The 19,718-nt window shown below is 43.2% G+C and overlaps 1 protein-coding gene across 1 annotated transcript in view; it reads right to left on the bottom strand.

The window, feature by feature from the left end:
- Positions 1 to 881: 881 nt before the first annotated feature.
- LOC113447215 (G protein-coupled receptor kinase 5-like) overlaps positions 882 to 19,718 on the bottom strand; it is an 83,079-nt gene continuing 64,242 nt past the window's right edge. Inside the window, exons 8-16 of the mRNA XM_026717260.2 lie at positions 17,832 to 17,972; positions 17,006 to 17,196; positions 11,796 to 11,833; positions 11,458 to 11,547; positions 10,069 to 10,277; positions 9,107 to 9,244; positions 7,962 to 8,099; positions 7,560 to 7,691; positions 882 to 6,721 (exon numbers count right to left, since the gene is read on the bottom strand). Of these exons, the coding sequence (XP_026573045.1) occupies positions 6,632 to 6,721; positions 7,560 to 7,691; positions 7,962 to 8,099; positions 9,107 to 9,244; positions 10,069 to 10,277; positions 11,458 to 11,547; positions 11,796 to 11,833; positions 17,006 to 17,196; positions 17,832 to 17,972 (1,167 nt within the window). The 3' untranslated portion in view covers positions 882 to 6,631. The remainder of the gene's footprint in view (positions 6,722 to 7,559; positions 7,692 to 7,961; positions 8,100 to 9,106; positions 9,245 to 10,068; positions 10,278 to 11,457; positions 11,548 to 11,795; positions 11,834 to 17,005; positions 17,197 to 17,831; positions 17,973 to 19,718) is intronic.

Below are 19,718 nucleotides of genomic sequence, written 5' to 3'. Positions count from 1 at the left end.
AGTGAGTGGGCAGGGCCAGCCAGTGGAGCGATTTGCTGGTTCTCCGAACTGTGGACAATCATAACACGTGTGTGTGCAGCGTTTGCAAGAAATCATCAGCTGTGCCACCTGGACAGCTGACCAGTGCTCCTCGTTTCCTGCTTTTTCAACCTCAGCTGTGCTGCACAAAGCAGCTGAGGAGGGAAAAGCAGGGAATAAAGGACAGCCTAGAGCCCGGGCAGGCGGGTGGGCCAAACACCAAACCGGTTCGAAGTCAGCTGCTCTTTGCAGCTACCAGTTCTATAGAACCGGACTGAACCGGTAGCATCCCACCCCTGCTATGAGTTCAATCCCTACTAGAAGAATCTAATCTCATTAAAAGATCTGAGACTATATACATTTAATAAGCTTTAAGTAGATTGAGACTAGTGATGTACTGCTTCCTAGTATTCTATATAAATAAAAACATGTTGGGCATCTTGGTAACCAGATAAAGAACATTCACTGGCTGCTGCATATATCAATGTTTAAAAACAAAGCAAAACAATGCTTAATCCTTAAAACATTAAATATCCTTTAAATTAAATATCCTCCATTACATATGGGTTATTACTCCACTACCACCCCTTTGAATGTGTGTGTCATTTTTGTTTCCTGGTAACTGCTTGGACAATTCTTTCGGTTTTCTTGGTAAGATTTGCCTTTACCTTCCTGATCCGAAGTTACCTATCTGGTTTTCATGGCTAAGACAGGACTAGAGTTCACAGCCTCCTGGTGATTGGCTCAAGGTCACCCAGCCATCTTTCTTGCCAAAGGAGGACTAGAACTCGCAGTCTCCTAGTTTTTGGCCCGGTACCTTAAGGTCAAACTGGCTTTATCAGGTAATTCAGAGAATGCAACTCTTTTTGGTGGAGATTTGGTGTATATGTTTTATTCAATGCAGATTACACACAGCCCTGGGAATAAGTAACAAGAAAAAACAGCAACCATAGTACATATATACTGTATGAAATTTTAAAATCGGGAGGAATAGAAATCCCAGTTGACTGATTGAGATAATTTCCCCCCTCTCTGCTCTGGCTTCCTTTGACTGGAATAGGGACTTTATATTATAATAACTTTTGATTCATTTCTTTCCTCCCACCTCCCTCTGTATTCCCAATTAAAAAAAAATACCCCGAAGCATTAGGGGTACCTTTCCAAACATGGCTTGGCTTGCAGCTTTTTCAAGTTTAAAAATGTACATCCAAACATTCAACATACAAATATTTACAAATGTACAAAATAAAAACCCAAGAAGTCAGAACCCAAATGCTCCAGAATCAGAAATGAGCAGTGTAAAAAAAGAGAAAGAAATAAAAAGCCAGCATTAGACCAACGCCAACAACACTGATGTACAAAGAAAAGGGAAATACAAAAAAAGTGTAAGGGTCTGAAGTCAAGAGGATCACTCCACCCACAGAATATTTCCTCCTTTTGTTCTTCTCAGACGAAGAAGGCAACAGTTCCTTAACATTCTGCTCATAGTCCTTTCAAGTTTCTTCCTATTTGGTTCCTTTGGAGGTTCTCACCTAGATGAGGTTCACCCATCACACCAGGCCACTGTATAACCACAATTTATTCAATAAACTATACCCGGCTGCAAACAAACGTTACACTGAACTCCAGGCCAGCCAACCATTGTATGGCTTAGTGTGATGTGCAAATCACAATTTCAGATATTTTCCTCTTTCTCTCTCCTCCTGATTTTGGCTGAAAGTTGTATTTTTTTTTTTGCCCATTCCTTGTCTGTAGGTATGTGTATGTGAGAAAGAGGTCTGCAATAAAGTATGTGATGGGGATTGAGCCAAGACAGGTTTAGGCAGAGTGCTCACAATATGTGACTATTGGCCAATTAAATCCCAGCAGCAGCTCACCTATTTTGGACCAAGCCCCTCTCAGTCTGTAACTGATTTTATAGATTGAATTAACATGAAATGATATAAACACTGTGTCAGGGCTCCAACAATCCACCCAATCCATCCATTCATTGGATGACCCATCTATAGAATCAATTCCCTTTCTACCAGTTACGTTTTTGGAAGAATTCTAGGAGTCAATATGTCAAGAGAGGCTACTATTTCAATTAGCAGATTCTCCAAAATCTTGCACAATGGGTCAGGTTGGCATTAATGGGGTTGCCACAAAGGAGAGGGAGTCAAGGTGTTCTCCAAAGCACGTAAAGGTAGGACAAGAAGCAACAAATGGAAACTAATCAAGCAGAAAAGTGACCTAAAACTAAGAAAAAATTTAATCAGTGGAACAACTTGCCTCCAGAAATTGTGGATGCTCCAACACTGGAAGTTTTTAAGAAGTGATTGGATTACAATTTGTCTGAAATGGTATAGGGTTTCCTGCCTGAACAGGGGTTGAACTAGAAGACCTACAAGGTCCCTCCCAACTCTGTTATTCTGTTACTGCTGAGATGTCTTTCCTTCTATTAGAGGGCAGTGGAAATCCTACAGGTAGTCCCCTACTTACATCCATTTAGCAACTGTTCAAAATTACAACAGTGGTGAAAAAAGTAACTTACAACTAGTTCTCATACTTATAACAGTGGCAACATCCCACGGTCACTTGATCAAAATTCAGGCGCTCGGCAATTCAGCCTATATTTATGACAGTTGTAGCACCCTAGGGTCATGTGATCACCACTTGGAACCTTCCCAGCCAACTTCCAATGACTCAACTCAATAGAGGAAGCCGGATTTGCTGAAGAACTGGGGCACAGAAGGTGATACAATTGGGCAATGACTCATTCAACAACCATCTCACTTAACAATGGAAAGCCTGGTCTCAGTTGTGGTCATAAGTTGAGGACTGCTTGTACAAAGCCATTTGGGCAACGGAATCTTTTGCATCTTTAAGAAGGGGAGCAGGCATCGATGAGGTCATTGTTGGGCCCCATCATGTCTGCTCAAAGATGCTGGATTTGAACAGATCCTCCTTCATGTGGAAAAGCTTTATGCATGTCTTCTAGTATGAACACCATGCCCCCTGCCTCAAGTACTCTGCCAACACATGGCAGAGAAGATAAGCTGTTTAAACAGAGCAGAAAGGAAGATCAAAGATCATAGTCTAACTTCTCCCATTATGGTAGACCTTTCTACTTTAGACTGCTGATAAGGCTCAACAAAGGAGTTAATTGAATAGATCCAAGTTTCCCCTTGCGGTGTTCCATTTTGCCATAAAATTCATGCCCAATCTGTCATAAAGCCCGCCCACAGCTCTTTACAGCAACCTGAACCATTGTCTGCCTGACCTGTTAATATTAGAGCAGGAGGTTCTTTCTAGAACCTCTGTTCTTGAAAGTCAGAGCAATCCAAATCCCCACTCTGCATTTGTGTTCTAATGGTAATGCAGGAAGCTTTGTGGAATAATCCACAAGTGGAGTCAAATTTTGTGCAGAAATGGAAGGTGGGAAAGAAGCTTGGCCCTCTTTTTGCTGCTGTATGTTTTCCCTATGCAAGGCCTCCTTCTCTTTGCAAACATCTCTTGCTTGACCTTTTAGTGAAATGTCATTAGACAGGCACCTGGAAAAAAGCAGGCAACTTTCAAGGGGCATGTGTAGCACTTACGTTTTTGGAAGGGTCCTGGTGGGCAGAGCAAGGATGCAAAGTGGGTATGTGGCCCCTGTACCAGGATTTTATGCCTATTTACTTAGATTGTTTTTGTTTTAAAACAAATCTTCATGCTACAGATTTAGTGAGAGGCAACTGAAGTAGAGAAGGAACTGAGATTCCAAAAAATAAAAGTAAGGAGTGGAAAAATATCAACAGCTCAGGAAGTTCAGTTGTTTACCTTGGGCATTAAGAGAAGTCTCTATTTCCTTGACTATTATCCATATTTGTGCAGTTTTTAAACAATAACACCCAGAAAAAAATATTGCAATTTCTTTCTGGTTCTACTGGTGGATCCTTTGCCTACCATACAGTTATTAAAAGTCAGGCATCCATTCAAAACATCAGCATGATGTCACTTGCACAAGAGAAAGGCCCCAAGTTCTCTCCTGTCTCTCTGGTCTCGAAGACAGACTTGGTCTTCAGTCTTTCTTAATGAGTTAAGCCTCCAGAAATCAACCTTTCTAGACGGGGCTTGCCAGAACTTGGGATTTAATGAACAGATGAGCTTCACTACCTGGGTCAAGCTGTTCATTAGGGCTCAGCTTGTCAAGGGTGAGCCCAAATTTTCACACCTGCTGCTGGAGGATCAGAGGGCAATTCCCAGGCTGAAGTCTGACTGCTGAGAATGAGTTTCCCTGATATTTCACCCAGAAAGTTCTTCCTATTCCAAGGACATCTCTGCCTATTTAAAAAAAGAAAGCACCAGGCTGAGAGCAAGCCCTTCCTTCAGCAGGACATGTAGCAGCCAAGTGATAAGATAAAGAGAAGGAATTCTGATAAAAATAGATCTATCTTCCCCTGACCTTTGCAATGTGTGATGGCTGTAGCCATTTAGAGCCAATCCTTTGCAAATTACTTTGGAAGGGAGACCCTCAGAATTTGGGAAGCTCCCTGTGGTTATCTTAGAATGGATGCATTGTTTCAGTCTCAACCTGAGCCACATAAATCAGTGAAAGAGCACCACACTCTGGCAGCCAGAAGGGAAAGCAGCAGCTTTGTCCATAGATCTATTATCCTATCCTTTAGAGCCTCCTAGGATCATAAAAACAAATGGCAGAGAAGCAAAGGTGGAAAACAGGGTCAAACTGGAACACTACAATAGTATATTATAAGCTAAAGAAAATCTAGCCTTATTTACAAGTAGAAAATCTATAGCTGTCCAGAAGTTGTTAAATGACCATTTCCAACAGGGCCACCTAGGAAGATCTAGAGTAAGAGATGCCGAGAGTTGTGCTCCACCAGCCTCTGGAGAGCTACAAGTATCTAACTTCCACACTGTTCTTCAACATAGCTCCAGAGCCCTGCTTCCTGTTTGGGTTTGGAGAAATTTGCAAACAAAATTTCCTATGTTGAGTCTTCCTTCCCCTCTCCACTGTTGTCCTTTCTCCTTCTCTTGCTTCTTCTCTCAGCCTAGAGAGAAATGCTCTCTTCATGCATTTCTCTCTGCATCATCATTGCTATCATTTTCAAAGAGAAGAGGCAACAGGAATATTCCAATTATTTAGCAATAGCAGCAACAAAATGATCCTTTTTTCCTGAAACGAAGCACATTAGGGTAGGAGTCCCCAACCCCGAGGCCAAGGACAGTGTCAACTGGGCCATGGCATGCCAGAAACTGGGCCACGCAAACAAGCGAAACTCAAGCCTTGTGCTGGGGGTAGGATGGGCAAGGGGACTCTCTTCGAAAGTCAGAAATCCAGAATATTATGGGTTAAAACTTTAGCCCAGTCTTATTCTGCTTTTCTTCTTACAGAGAGGTTTTTATTTTCCAATGTTGGACTTTTTGGAACCAATAAGATGAAATTATCTGGTTCCGTCATACTTGCGCATACGATCACAATCAGGGTAGACCCTGCATCTGCTTTAATACACCAGGAACCAGCTAGGCTGGGTGGCATAAAGAGAAAAAGGAAAGGTCATGTGAGAAAGGGGGAAAATACAGAGACAGAAAGGAAAGGAAATAAAATAAATGAGTAGACAGACCTATGGAAACAATTGTAATAAAAGTTAAAATATGTAGGATTTAAAAAATATCTTTTCAACACTGCAGGTTGAGGTTAGAGTCAGGGTTTGGGAACACTTTATGCAGGCTGAGATGTCATCCATCTCACCTCTCTGTCTTTTCCTATTGAGTGCTTCTAAAGCAGCATCCTGCATCTGGGGATTTCCACATATCCTGGATTCCAGTTGACCCTGCCCAACAATCTGGTCTGAAGGTTGTATTGCTAAGGGATGGCAGGTGCTGGACAGTCCAGCACAGCTAGAAGATGACCAGCCAAGAAAGGATGTCCTGAAGGAAAGACAACCAATTGCTCTTCAATTTTCTTTGTCTTCCATGTTCTGGCTTTGCAATGGCCCCAGGCTGTAGAATTGATGGTGTGGGTGGGAGAGATCCCTGGAAAAACCCTGAATGAACTCCAAGGAGCTAGCAGTTCAATACACATCCACACACTAACCAACACACACTTATCCATGAGTCTCCGGAAATACCAATACAAGAGTGGGGAGTCTTTCTCATCCCCATTGTAATTTTGTCCAAGCTATGCATTCTCTTTTTCTCTCCAGTAAGACTCCAGCCCCCATCTCTGCCATCTCCAGGCACCATTGGTGGTTCTTTCTGTGTTTAAATCCTTCCTTCTCAGGTATATCTCCCCAGCTGATCTCCCGTGAAAGTTGGGTCAGGAGGTGATGAGACAAAGAAAATGGGGGAGAGCCATGGATGCTCCCTGTGCAGTCAAAGTACAGAAAGATGAAGGAAGACCCTGTCAACAAGCAGCAGCCAAGGTTCTGGACAAGAAGAGTCTCCATGCTCCCAATCCACATCAGCACCAGGAGGTGGCAAAGGTCTTCTGGACCATTGCTGCCCTGCCGATTGGAAGGCTGTGTTTCTTCGGCTCCCAGCAGTAACAGAGCCTGGCCCCAGACAGGGACTTCCATATATCAGCCTAAGGCAACCCTGAGAAGACAAGGATGAGTGCTAGCTCCAGAGGTCAGGAGGGAGCCTGTGCCATGGGCCAAGCTGGTGAGGGGGCTGCCGACAGGTTGGAATGTACGTTGGTGCCGATGGTGAAGTCACTTGGCTATAGGGAAAAATGAAGACAGGTGAGTGCAGGGGGAAAAAAAATCTGCTATCTAGCATGATTAACAGGCAAGATCTTTGTTCTGTTCTGAGATGCCAGCAATAATCCCAAGAACTTATTTGTGCTATGCAGTTGCTCAACCAGTGAACTGCTGTTCTTCAAACAGAAGAATCCAAAGCCTTAGGAATCTAAGAAACTGCCTTATTCAGTTTGGACCACTGTTCCAGAATTCCCCCACCACAGCAACTTCCGAAATGTATGGACTTCAACTCCAGGAATTCCCCATTCAGCAATTGCTGAAGACTTATGGAGTTACTGCATACATCTGGAAGATACCATGGTTGGAAAATACTGATCTAGACTGATCTAGACTGACTGGCAGCAGCTTTCCAGAGTTTCAGGAAGGATGTAACAGGCACCCAGAGATCTAACTTGGGAACTCCTGAAGCGCTTTATCATTGAGCCACATAAAATTCCTCCAATCTGCAGTCTCTGGCAAAGGGCCTATATACCAGGCTTCTCCAATCTGGGTGACTTCCAGACATGGGATTTCATTTCTCAGAATTCTTCAGCCAGCATGGCCATTGCTGAGAGTTCCAGGAATTGAGATCTCCACAATTGCTGGCTGGCCAGTTTGGAGAAGACCCATATTCATAGTTACCTGGAAATATGTCCATTCAAAAACAAACTTCTGATATATGAAGTACCTAAAGTATATCTTGAAGCTGAAGGCACAGTGCTATATTGCTTAATTAGGTTGAGTAATATTGAAGGTTGTAAGTATGGGATTAATAGTTGCAAAGATACATAGCAAAAAAGGAGCAAGATTGGATCTTACGTTACGTCGAAAGAGCCTCTGCAAGAGGCTACGCTTGGGTGGGTCAGGGAGCTGCTTCCAGTCCAGATCTGGGGATCGGGTGCCATTTGGTCCAAAGATGTTGAGATCCTTAAAGCATTCTGTCTCGATCATCTAAATAAAAAGAAGATGATGCAATTGGTAAGAATGGTGGGGAAACAGGATGCTATATAATAAAAATCCTTAAAACAACTGGACAGAATGGAAATTTGGGACAACCCATTCTATGTGCCTCCTTAGATCAAGAGGCTTTGACAATGATCTTCTTTTAGCTTAGAGGTATATACAACTACAATACATGAGTCTCTTCCCAGATTTGACTCTGTGAGGGAGATGGACAGTTTCTAAATTTGATAGATAAATATTTGTATGTCCTTTCCTTACCTCGTTCTGCCAGGGTATTGGGACACAGCCTGTGGCAAATTTGGCATAGAAGTCATTGTCGGTTTGGTCTAGGTTGACACCCTTCACAGTGGAGAATTGTTCAATGTCCAGTACATCCTTACAGTACACAGCCCGAGGCTAAGGGAAAGACAAGGATTCCAGTAAGTTTGTCATCTCCAGGACTTACATATCCAGATGTGCAAGTCATGTGCGAGGAGAAATGGATTTGGTCCCTTTGAAAGCCAAAGGAAGGACTGGGATTAATAAATCGAAATGAAAAGACAGAAGATTCAGAATGAACTTTAGGGAGAGTTTCCTGAAGATAACAGTAATTAAGCAGTGCCACCATCCAGCCAGAATAGTGGAGGAGGATTTCTCTTTTGAAAGGAGAGAGGGAGGCTGCATGGCCACATGTTAGGCATGGTTTTGTAAATTCATGGCCTCAACTGTGAGTTGAATTAGGAAGATCTATAAGTTCCCTTCTAGCTCAGTTTATGATAGTAAATCTAACTAAAAAGGTAAAAAGTGGATACTGAGGAACCCCATAAGTTAATTTATGGTTCTTTTATTTAGCTTCTTTGGGACAGATTTGGAATTGGAGGGAGGGGGAAAACTGGTGAGGATGATGCGTAGAATATGTAGACACTAATACTATTTCAAAAAGCAGAAGAAACCAGATACGATTAGGGTGAGGAAGCGGGATATGATAGTACTTTTCAAGATCTAAAAGACTCGCACAAAGCAGAGAGGAGTTCCCCATTACTCGGAAGAAAAAGAAGAGAACTAAAAGCCTGAAATATCACAGATTGGACAGTTCATGGCCCAAGGCCTTCCTGCCTCCTTTTCATTCTGAAGCTTCTAGAATTCTACATTTGGGCCCCAAATTGTGCATTCACAGTTGCTAAAAACCAGGGAATTCTCCTCTGCTGAAGCAGAAAACTCAGAAACAATCTTGCATGATAACAACCTTGCCAACAAAGAACATCTCAATACAAAATGATGACGATGACGACTACAACAGCTGGAGAAAGAGGAAAGTTTTAGCACTGGCTTAACACTTCACCCCTCCAGATAAAACATTTGCCCATCTATTTGTTTTCTTAATGCTGTCCTTGAGTTCCTCACTCTTACTTGTAAGAACTTACATCTGGCACAAATGAGGGCTTCATAATCCCAGCTTCCAGTCGCTTGAAGTTGATTGTCCTGAAGAATGGATGCTGCTTCACCTGGACGGCCCCCTCACCTTTGTTTCCAAGCCGCTGCTTAGGATCTTTAGTCAGGAGCTGAAACGGGGAGGGGGGAAAGAGGACTTTTTTGGTAAGTAAAGCCTGTGACAACATTAAACTCAGAACTTTTTAAAGTAGACTTTGTAAACCAAGCCCAAGTTGGCTTTTTCTGCCATGGAACACAAACCAAGTTGGTTCTCAAACCCACTTGAGTCCAGAATATTTCACCAATGTTTATCCTGTAAATACAGTTTCTTGTAATGAGGAAGAAAGCGTCCATGCGGAAAAGAAAGGATTTGTCCACTTTGTCAAAGGCATTTTTTTAAAAAAATATGATTAATATCAACCGATTTTAAAAATTAAACCAATGGAAATGAAATAACAGGGAGTCCATTAAGAACTAAGCATGCATTACAACAGTAGAATGGCTGTGATCAGAAGCATCCCTTTCTGCTTCTCTTAATGTAAAAGAAATATTTATATTATTGCTTTTGAAAACCCCTGCAAAGTGGAAATCTGGTAAGCTTAAGGGAATAATATGTGGGGCTGCTTGACTAAATACACTCTATCCAGGTCAGCTCACACGTATAAACTTGTGCACCTGTATATACACACTCGGGCACAATTTACCTATGCCCGGCTAAGCAGATTAGCCAATCTTGGCTGATCACAAAACTCTTAGTTGGTCCTTACTTGACAGACCAAATGAATGAGAAGCTAAAATAATAGCCCAGTAGAAGACAATGGCCAAGTACTTCTTGATAGTGCCAAAAGGGGTTCAAGTAGTCAACCCCGAGTTGACATCAACTCAGGGCATGTAGGAGTTGCCATCTGATACTACAGACTCATGGAAAAGATTCCTCCTTATCTTCTTGGCTCACCGACTTGCAGATGGTTTTGGCATCTTCAGAGAACTTGTCTGAATACTGTTCCTGGTCGTCCTGAACCCGCTTTTCTACCTCTTCTCTCTTCACCCGTTCCTTGCGGGCCCGGAAGGGTGATTGGCCCTCAATCATCTCATAGATGAGGCAGCCAAGTCCCCACCAGTCTGGGCTGAAGGAGTAGCGCTCATTGTTAATTACTTCAGGAGCTGGGGAGAGGAGGAGAAGGGTGGAGAGAGCACAGTTAAGAGACAACAATTTCATGTAAAGCACTTGATTGGGTGGCAAACTGTGAGAAAGAATCTTCTTTTGTTTTGCATCTTGGAGAACCATTACCCATCACGGGTGATAATGCAAAATCCAAGGGGCAAGGATTTCTCCCCCTTATAAGGGGAAGGAATTAAATGTGTTGCTTTTTAACAAGTAGCAGCACTTAACTGAGTGGCTGGTTGAAAAAGTGATAAAGGGTTGGAGCTGGTTAATTCCTGGATGAAAGAATGTCTGGGTTTGTAGTCTACCTTGGAAAACTGAAAAAAAAGAAGGCAGTAACAAACCATTTCTGGATTGATAAAATTTTTTGTTGGACTCCTCTCCTTATTTTACTTATAAATATGTGCATAACAACAGAACCAGAAAAGACAATACAGACAGTCCTTGACTTAGAACCATTCATTTAGCAACCATTCAAATAGCAGTAGCACTTAGACTTATATACCGCTTCACAGTGTTTTTCAGCCCCGCTCTAAGCAGTTTACAGAGTCAGCCTATTGCCCCCAACAATCTGGGTCCTCATTTGACTGACCTTGGAAGGATGGGTCAAGCTTAAGCCTGGTGAGATTTGAACTGCTGATGGTCAGCAGGCTAGTCTGCAATACTGCATTCTAACCACTGTGCCATTATAGTTCAAAGTCAGAACAGCACTGAAAAAAGTGAGTTACAACTGGTCCTCACACTTATAACTGTTGTAGCATCCCCACAGTCACATGATCATAATTTGGGCACTTGGCAACCTTTCCAGCCAGCTTCTGACAAGAAAAGTTAATGGGGGAACCTGGATTTCCTTAACGAGCACAAGATTTGCTTAACAACTGCAGTGACTCACTTAACAAGCATGGCAAAAAAGTTTGTAAAATCGGGCACAACGGACTTAATAACTGCCTTATTTAGCAACAGAAATTCTGGTCCCAATTGTGGCTGCAAGTCAAGGACTAACTGTAAAGGTAGAAATTTGATTTTCAGTCTAAAATAGCTTTTCTGCCTCTGTTTTAAAGTACCATGCCCTCTCAGCCTGTGTGGTCAGATAGATCCAAAATGAAGGTCCATGGATTGAGCCAGCTTTCTCTTGAGCCAGCAATCTCACAAGACCTGGAGCAGTTCTCCAACACATACCCATGTAGCCTACAGTTCCTACACGGCCACGGATGGTGTCACCTTCGGGGATCTTAATGGCCAGCCCCAGATCTGAGATCCGTATATGCCCTAGATACAAGAAGAGAGAAGGTGATTATAGAGGATACAAAATCATGATGGGAATCCTGTGATCTTTCATGAGGAAAGACAGAAGGGGTCGAAGTTCTAATCTGCCCAAAAATGTGTTTGTGTTGTTCAATGGTGAAAGATGATTTGAAGGAAGGAAGATCTGGCTGTGATCTCTGATATTTGTAGGTAAAAGTTATTCTGAAAGTCTATAACAGGGACAATTCAAACATGTGACACGTGGCACTCACCATCATCATCCAGGAGAATGTTCTCTGGCTTTAAGTCCCTGCAGGGGAAATAGAGACACAACCCAGAATAAGGATCAGTTTGAGAGTCAGTTTGGTCTAGCCTCTAGAAGTTAAGGCACCACCTAGAAACTTTGAGGCTGTGAGTTCAAGTCCGGCTTTAGTCATGAAAACCAGCTCAACCAACTTTGGGCCAATCTCTAGGAGAATGCAAGCGTTGGTCCCACCTGATTCACAAAAGCCACTGGATGACTTCAGGCCAGTCACCCTCTCTTAGCCCAACTCACATCAAAGAGTTGTTGTGGGGAAAAATAGGAAGGAGGAGCATTAAAACTTAGAACTAAGGAGAAAGTTCCTGACAGTTAGAACAATTAATCAGTGGTGCAATTTGCCTCCAGAAGTTGTGAATGCTCCAACACTAGAAGTTTTTAAAAAGGTGTTGAATAACCATTTGTCTGAAGTGGTGTAGGGTTTCCTGCCTAAGCAGGGGATTGGACAAGAAGACCTCCAAGGTCCCTTCCAACTCTGTTATTCTATTCTATTCTATTCTATTCTGTTCTGTTCTGTTCTGTTCCATTCCATTCCACTCCACTCCACTCCACTCCACTCTAAATATGTTCACTGCTTTGAGTTGTTTATAAAAATGACAAAGGCAGGATACAAATAAAATAAAGAAATAAACCAAGGGGGCTCCCATAACATTTGAAACTTACATACATAACAGATGGTTTGATTTTTGTCTAGGCACCTTCTAGCAAAATTACTCCTAAGTATCCCTCTCTATCATCTTAACCCTGGAGGACCACCTTTTAATTGGGACAGTCTTTTCCTTTTTCAGTTGTTTTAATAGGCTTCCTTTCCACATTTTCTTGTGGTTTGCTCACTTTGTAGTTACTTTTATCTTGAACAGAACTTTCCCCAGACTAGTGTTCTTGAGAGGTGTTTGATTACAACTCCTTCAACTCTCCTGCAAGCATGTTCATGTTGATTCAAACTTCACTGAAGCCACAGTGCGGTTAGTCTGATTATGTATTATTGAATAAACAAGGTTAAGAAACCATGGCATAATACAATGGCTAAATCCATGAAGGAATGCTTGCACATGTGCAGACAAGTAGCTGCCAAGAATCACCCACACACCCTTTTCCCTTCTGTCTCTTTTACATGAGTAGGAAAAAAACCCAGAATTTATAACTCTACTTGTTTGGTTGACAACTATGTGCAAATCTGAAATAATTCTTTTTCTTGGAGGAGACAGATTTTATTTTCCTGGGCTCCAGGATCACTGCAGATGGGGACTACAGCCAAGAAATTAAAAGTTGCTTGCTCCTGGGGAGGAAAGTATGGCAAATCTAGACAGCATATTAAAAAGAAGAGCCATCACCCTGCCAACAAAAGTGTGTATAGTCAAGGCTATGGTTTTCCCAGTTGCAATATATGGCTGTGAAAGGTGGACCATAAGGAAGGCTGAGTGCCAAAGAATTGAGGCCTTTGAACTCTGGTGCTGCAGAAGACTCCTGCAAGTCCCTTGGACTACAAGGTGATCAAACTGGTCAGTCCTAGAGGAGATCAATCCTGACTGCTCTTTAGAAGGCCAGATCCTGAAGATGAAACTCAAATACTTTGGCCACCTCGTGAGAAGGAAGGACTCACTGGAGAAGAGCCTGATGCTGGGAACGATTGAGGGCAAAAGAAAAAGGGGATGGCAGAGAATGAGGTGGCTGGATGGAGTCACTAAAGTAGTCGATGTGACCTTAAATGGACTCTGGGGGATGGTAGAGGATAGGAAGGCCTGGAGGAACGTTGTCCATGGGTCGGACAATGGGTTGGACATGACTTTGTGACTAACAACAACAACAATGATGTTAAAAAAATGGGGGAGAGTGTTCTAAGCACGACTACATTCTAGTCCCACCTTAGAGGGACTCACAAGAGAGGCTCTTGCTGTAGATCAAATATAGAGCAATGCGTAATAATACAGCATTTCTAGATAGTATGTTTGTACTTCCACTTTACAAGGAAGATGAAAAGGCTAGGAAACACTCCTGTGAAGATTTTAACTGTGCAGGCATGGCTCCTGCGACTTGACACCATTGACACACAAGAGGGAGCTAGTAGTAAACTTGGGAGAATCCCAATTTATGTAGAAATAGAAAATATACTTAGAGAGAAAGGTTAATAGAGTGTGTTTCTCCCCAACAGACCAATTAGAATGCAGAACACTCATGGGTGTGGAATGTTGGCTGCTTGCGAAAGCAAGTCGGGGGGTGAAGAAGAGGAAGGGGGAGTGGAAATAGATTTTTTGGGGAAGAGGATGTCGCTCTATTAAGCTCAGTGATCAGGATTACCACAGCATTCTGTTGCAGTTTTCACTGATGAATGTTATCCAGCACTGAGTGCTAAAAGTGCTTGATTTGGGAAAGCTTTGAATCTCAAAGGGAGAAATGACCACCATTAGGAAGGTCTACAGATGGACAGTTGATTTCAAGCTTAGGTCTATAATGATTCATTTGGTCAGTGACATCAAATGATAGGCGGGTGATTGTTATCCAGAGAGTACTACTTTAACTCTCAGAGGGATAAAGGACCACGCTGGGGTTTGGCATTCAAAAGGGTTATAGAGACAAGTGGATCCTTTCGTCTAATCTAGTGGTTACCAAAGTGGGCGGTACCACCCCCTGGGGGGCGGTGGGATGCCTTAGGGGGTCGCTAAGAGACAAGGGGCCTGCAGGGGGGTGCTAAGAGGTAGCAGGGGGGCATTTGAGGCACCAGCCCTGCAGGTTCACCCATTGACTGTAGCACTGCTCCAGAGCCGGTGCCTCCAATGCGGAAGCGGTGGCACATTACGACGTGTTAGCGCCTCTCTGCCGGCCCCCTTGGGGATGCTAAGAGGCAGCAGGGGAGAGTTCAAGGTGCCGGCCGGCCCTACAGGTTCACCCATTGACTAGCACTGCTCCGGAGCCAGCCCCTCCAATGCAGAAGCGGTGGCACGTTACGATGCGCCGCCCTTGCTGCCTCTTGGCGCCCCTCTGTTGACCCCCTTGGGGATGCTAAGAGTAGGCAGGGGGGCATTTGAGGCACCAGCCCTGCAGGTTCACCCATTGACTATAGTAATGCTCCGGAGCCAGTGCCTCCAATGAAATATTGAAATATCTTTGCCAGCACATTGAAACCTCTTTGGCTTCTATTATTCTATTTCGTCCATCGTTTTGTGGACGAAACATGGTCAAGACTATCAGGAAGCTCTCACATTTTGTTGAGGCTTTAAACAGGATCCATTGGACGAGATCTCCACCCTAAAATTACTTTTCCCCAATGTATTACAGTGCCAATTCTGAAGGCAAAACCAAAATGTACTGGTAAATTACAAGGAGAACAACACACACACACGCACACACACTCCCTTCTAACCCTGCTAGAGCAGGTGATTGGACTAGAATAGATATCTCATTTTCTTTCTCCTCCCTCCCTCTCTCCCTCCCTCCTTCTTTATTTCTTTTTCTTTCTATCCCTTCCTTCCATTCCCCCATTCTTTGTCTGCCCCTTTTTCTTTCTTTCCCTTTTCTCTTTCTTTTCTTCCTCTCTCTCTCTCTCTCTTTTCCTCTCTCAGGCTCACTCCTTTAGATCAGGGGTTGCCAAACTTTTGGACCTCAGGGACCACCAAACTCATAATTTTAAATCCCAGAGACCACTAATATGAATTTTGACTGATAGTGGCTTTCTGGCGTTGGTGAGAGAGAGAGAGAGAGAGAGATCTGATCCAACCTCTCTCTCTCCCTCTCTCTCACACACACAGGCAGGGGTGGGATTTAGAGTCCTGATCTAAAGCTGTCAAAACTCCAAAAACAGGTCAAGTAGCTCTGGGGAGGCCAGTCATAAATTAGAACACTTGCTAAACAACCGACCATTAAGTGAGGACCACTTGTATTTGGTTTGCCAATCACCTGGCCATGCCCACCCAGTCACATGACCAGCAAGCCACACCCTCAAATTAGGCCATGCCCACAGAAATTTGAATCCCACCTTTGGGTGGGGGGCACCGAGGATGAGTTTGTAGCACCAAGAGGGCGGTGTACTCAAAAAGTTTCGGAACCACTGGTCTAATCCATTATGGTTTAGCACAGCGGCCACCAACCGGTGGGCCGTGAGAAAATTTTGGTGGACCGCAGAGAAATCTCACCCCCAGAGCACCCCCACAAAGCAATTAATCCAAGTTGCACAGAAACACAAGGCTGCTCAGCCCACATGGCTCGTGGGAACCCTCTCCGCCCACTCACTCCTTACCCGGCAAACTTGTCTGCTAAGTTGCTATTTTTCCTTTTTCCGACCATCAGGTGTTCTGCTGTGCCAGGAGATTTAGATTAGCTAGGAAGCAGGAAATGATTGGATTTCTTGCTTTCTAGCTAAGCACAGCCGAACCTCCCTTAGGACTAAAGGTTTGCTTGCAAGCAAATTCAGTGCAGACTCATGGCAAGCAAATTTGAGAGACTGAGCTAGCCAATGGCAGATAGATAGATTTCTGAATGAATCTGTGATTCTGTGAGCAACTCAATCTGCCTGCCTGCTTTGCCTGATTTTGGGAAAAAGTTGCTCTTTTTAAAATAAAAAAATCAATATTTACAGGCATGGTGTGTTGTGAGTTAATTTTATGAGTTTGCTTGCAAGCAAATTTTATGTGACAGACTGAGCTAGCCAATAGCAGATAGATAGATTTCAGAATGAATCTGTGATTCTGTGAGCAACTCAATCTGCCTGCCTGCTTTGCCTGATTTTGGGAAAAAGTTGCTCTTTTTTTTATAAAAAATTCAATATTTATATAAATATTTATAATATTTACATACAAGCCATGCCCAGCCAGTCACATGACCACCAAGCCACACCCATAAATTAGGCCATGTCCACAGAACCAGTTAGTGGTCCCTGGGATTTAAAATTATGAGTTTAGTGGTCCCTGAGGTCCAAAAGGTTGGCGACCCCTGGTTTAGCACGTCTCTCCCTCTAAAATTGTTGGTCACAACACCTAAAGGATCCACATGGAGTGCCAGGTAGAGCGACATTGGTTTAGCAGTTGATTCCCTCTGCCATTCAGATAACTCAACACTTAATCAGATAAAGGGTGATGATCACTTCTCCATCATGCCAATTAAGAGAGACTTTACCTTAGCCCTTTCTCTATCTTTTTGGAACCAGGAAATAATTTCATCCCCTCTCACCTGTAAACAATGCCCTCCTGGTGCAAATGTTCAAGGCCACAGCAAATCTCTGCAGCGTAGAAGGTGACCCGCTCATTGTCAAAACCCGGGTTGCCCATGTTGTAGATGTGAAACTTCAGATCACCTCCATTCATGATTGTGAGGACCAGGCACAGAGCATCCTTGGTTTCATACGCGTAAGCCAAACTGACCTGTTGGCATAGATGAAAAGAAGGAGATGACTCCAAGCATATTGCAGAATATTCTGCTTCTACAGTGTCCAATTATCAAGAAACATGTAGATAGCAATCATCTGTTTATCCCCTTCCATAAACATATGACATTCAATAGTTTAGAAATACAGGGAGCTGCCTTATTCTCTTATATTTGATAGAACTGTGCACGCTTTGAAAATAACTTGCTCGCAGTCTTCCAGAATGCAAGTCCAGCTACTCTGCTACTAATTAAAACAGCCACAATTTTTTTTTCAGATGAGTGAAACCTGAAAAATGACAGGGCCACTTTAAAAGTGACACAGAACAAGCAATTTCTAGGAATTGGAAGTATATTTTGGTACAACATTATTTACCCAGTTATATCTGGAGAAAACTGGGCTGGACTGCCCCTAAAAGACACTTGACCATCGCTTTTGAATGCAAGAAGTTTCATTTAATTATCATGGGCAATAACTGCAGCTAAATCAACCAGGCTGAATCTGATACTGTGAAATCCCCCTCAGAATGCAGAGCCAAATAGCATTAGCAAATGGAAGTCTTTGGATATTTCAGCCTTCTAAAGGCCAATCCCAAATGCAGTCATCAACAACACAGTCAGGACTGTTGCTCACCACAAATCGGCTATTGACCTTCTCCAGGATCTGCTTCTCATTCAGAGCCATTGCTTCCCCTTTCCGCTTCTTGATGCGCTTCTTCTCCAGCTTTTTGCAAGCATACATCTTCCCTGTAGCACGTACTTGGCATGCACAAACCTAAAGGCAAGACAAGGTGGACTGTCAGGGGCACATTTAATGGCTGCTATCGACATTGCAGTAGTGTTACATCATCTGAGAGGTGAAGACTGCTATTTAGCTTCCCAAACCTCTGAAGAGGAGCCACACAACACTGTATTTATTTCAGAGATACCACTGGAAGTGGGTAGAGGAGTACAGTTGTTCAGCTTGGTTTTTTTTCTTCCCTTTTACTGGCAGAGGGCAGGTAAGAGTGGGAAGGCTCCTTGAGCCAAACAGCGCTCTTTCCCATTCTAAACCCCAAATGGTCTAAGACTGTCCTGCTAAATTATTTAGATACCCAACTTCAGCAGGGCAACTACAGGAAGTTGTGGGTTGCTGGGTGTAAATTGCTATGAAGAGGGAGATGATTAGGAGCAAGAGGGATGGAAAGAACAGAAAGCTCTCACTTGCCACATTACACAGTTCCCTCTCAAAGCAGCTTTTAAAAGCAGTTACATGTTTTTGCGGGGACTAAATGTAACCAGGGTGTCTCCCTTCCTAAATAAGTGACCCTTTAGAGCAGTGTTTCTCTACCATGGCAAGTTTAAGACATGTGGACTTCAACTCCCAGAATTTCTCAACCAGCCAGAATTCTGGGACTTGAAATCCATGTGTCCTTAAAGTTGCCAGGGTTGAGAAACAGTACCATAGAGCAGGGGTCTCCAACCTTGTAAGCCTGGAGGACTTCAGCTCCCAGAATTTTGGGAGTTGAAGTCCTCCAGGCTTAAAGTTGCCAAGATTGGAGACCACTGCCATAGAGGGTCCAGCTGCTTGCAGTGCTTTGTCTTCCCATGTTCTGAATGGATTCTGGGTCATCTTATACTGGTAGCCACATTCTACATTTGGCTTTTAGGAGGAGCAGGAAACAGACTGTCTCCTTCTTTCTCTAATATTTTGTTCTTCTGTAAACCTTAGGGGTCCATTAAGCACAGCAATAGTGTCCTTTATCCATTAGTTGGGCTCAGCTTGGCCTGTTGGAATTAAAAATCTTGAAACTGCTATTCAAATGTTCCGTTAAATCAATCTATTTATAGCAGGTGCAGGCCACCTGCAGCCCAAATTCTATTTGGAGACCATCTCCAAAACAGGAATGTCATCTCCAAGACCATCTTGCAGAAATCAAGAGGCAAGAAGACATGTCTGGTGGTATGACCCTTCGCCAAAGGAATTAATCTGAACAGGGAAAATGGGAGCCCGTTGCAAGATAAACAGTTTCACTGCTTTTTACTGTTAAGAGATAATCCTTGACTTATGACCATTTATTTCACAACTGTTTGGAGTTATGATGGCTCTCAAAAAAATAGTTTACTCACACTTACGATCGTTGCAGTGTCCTGTGGTGATCTGATCAAAATTTGGGTGCTTAGGAACCAGCATGTATTTGCAGCATCCTGGGATCATGTGATTCCCATTTGCGACTTTCTAAGGAGGGTTCTGACAAATAAAGTCAGTGGAGGAAGCTGGATTTGCTTAACACCTACATGATTTGCTTAATGTCCATGATGATCATTTAATGACCCCATTGAAAAGGTCATAAAATTGGACCCAACTCACTTAACAGTTGAATCACTTAGCGAGCAAAGTTCTGGTTCAAATTGTGCTTGTAAGTCAAGGATTACCTCTACCTACTTCAAAACAGCCAGAACTATATTGCCATCAAATTACATTGATTTGTAGTCCTTTCTCCCCACACTTCAGCAGTGCAATTTGGAGGAGACTGGGTGG

Source organism: Pseudonaja textilis, chromosome 9 (assembly GCF_049901715.1).
Source record: "Pseudonaja textilis isolate UNSWEBS1 chromosome 9, rPseTex1.2, whole genome shotgun sequence".
Taxonomy (NCBI): domain Eukaryota; kingdom Metazoa; phylum Chordata; class Lepidosauria; order Squamata; family Elapidae; genus Pseudonaja; species Pseudonaja textilis.
Note: the sequence above shows the minus strand (reverse complement) of the source record. Positions and strands in the feature narration are given on the sequence as shown.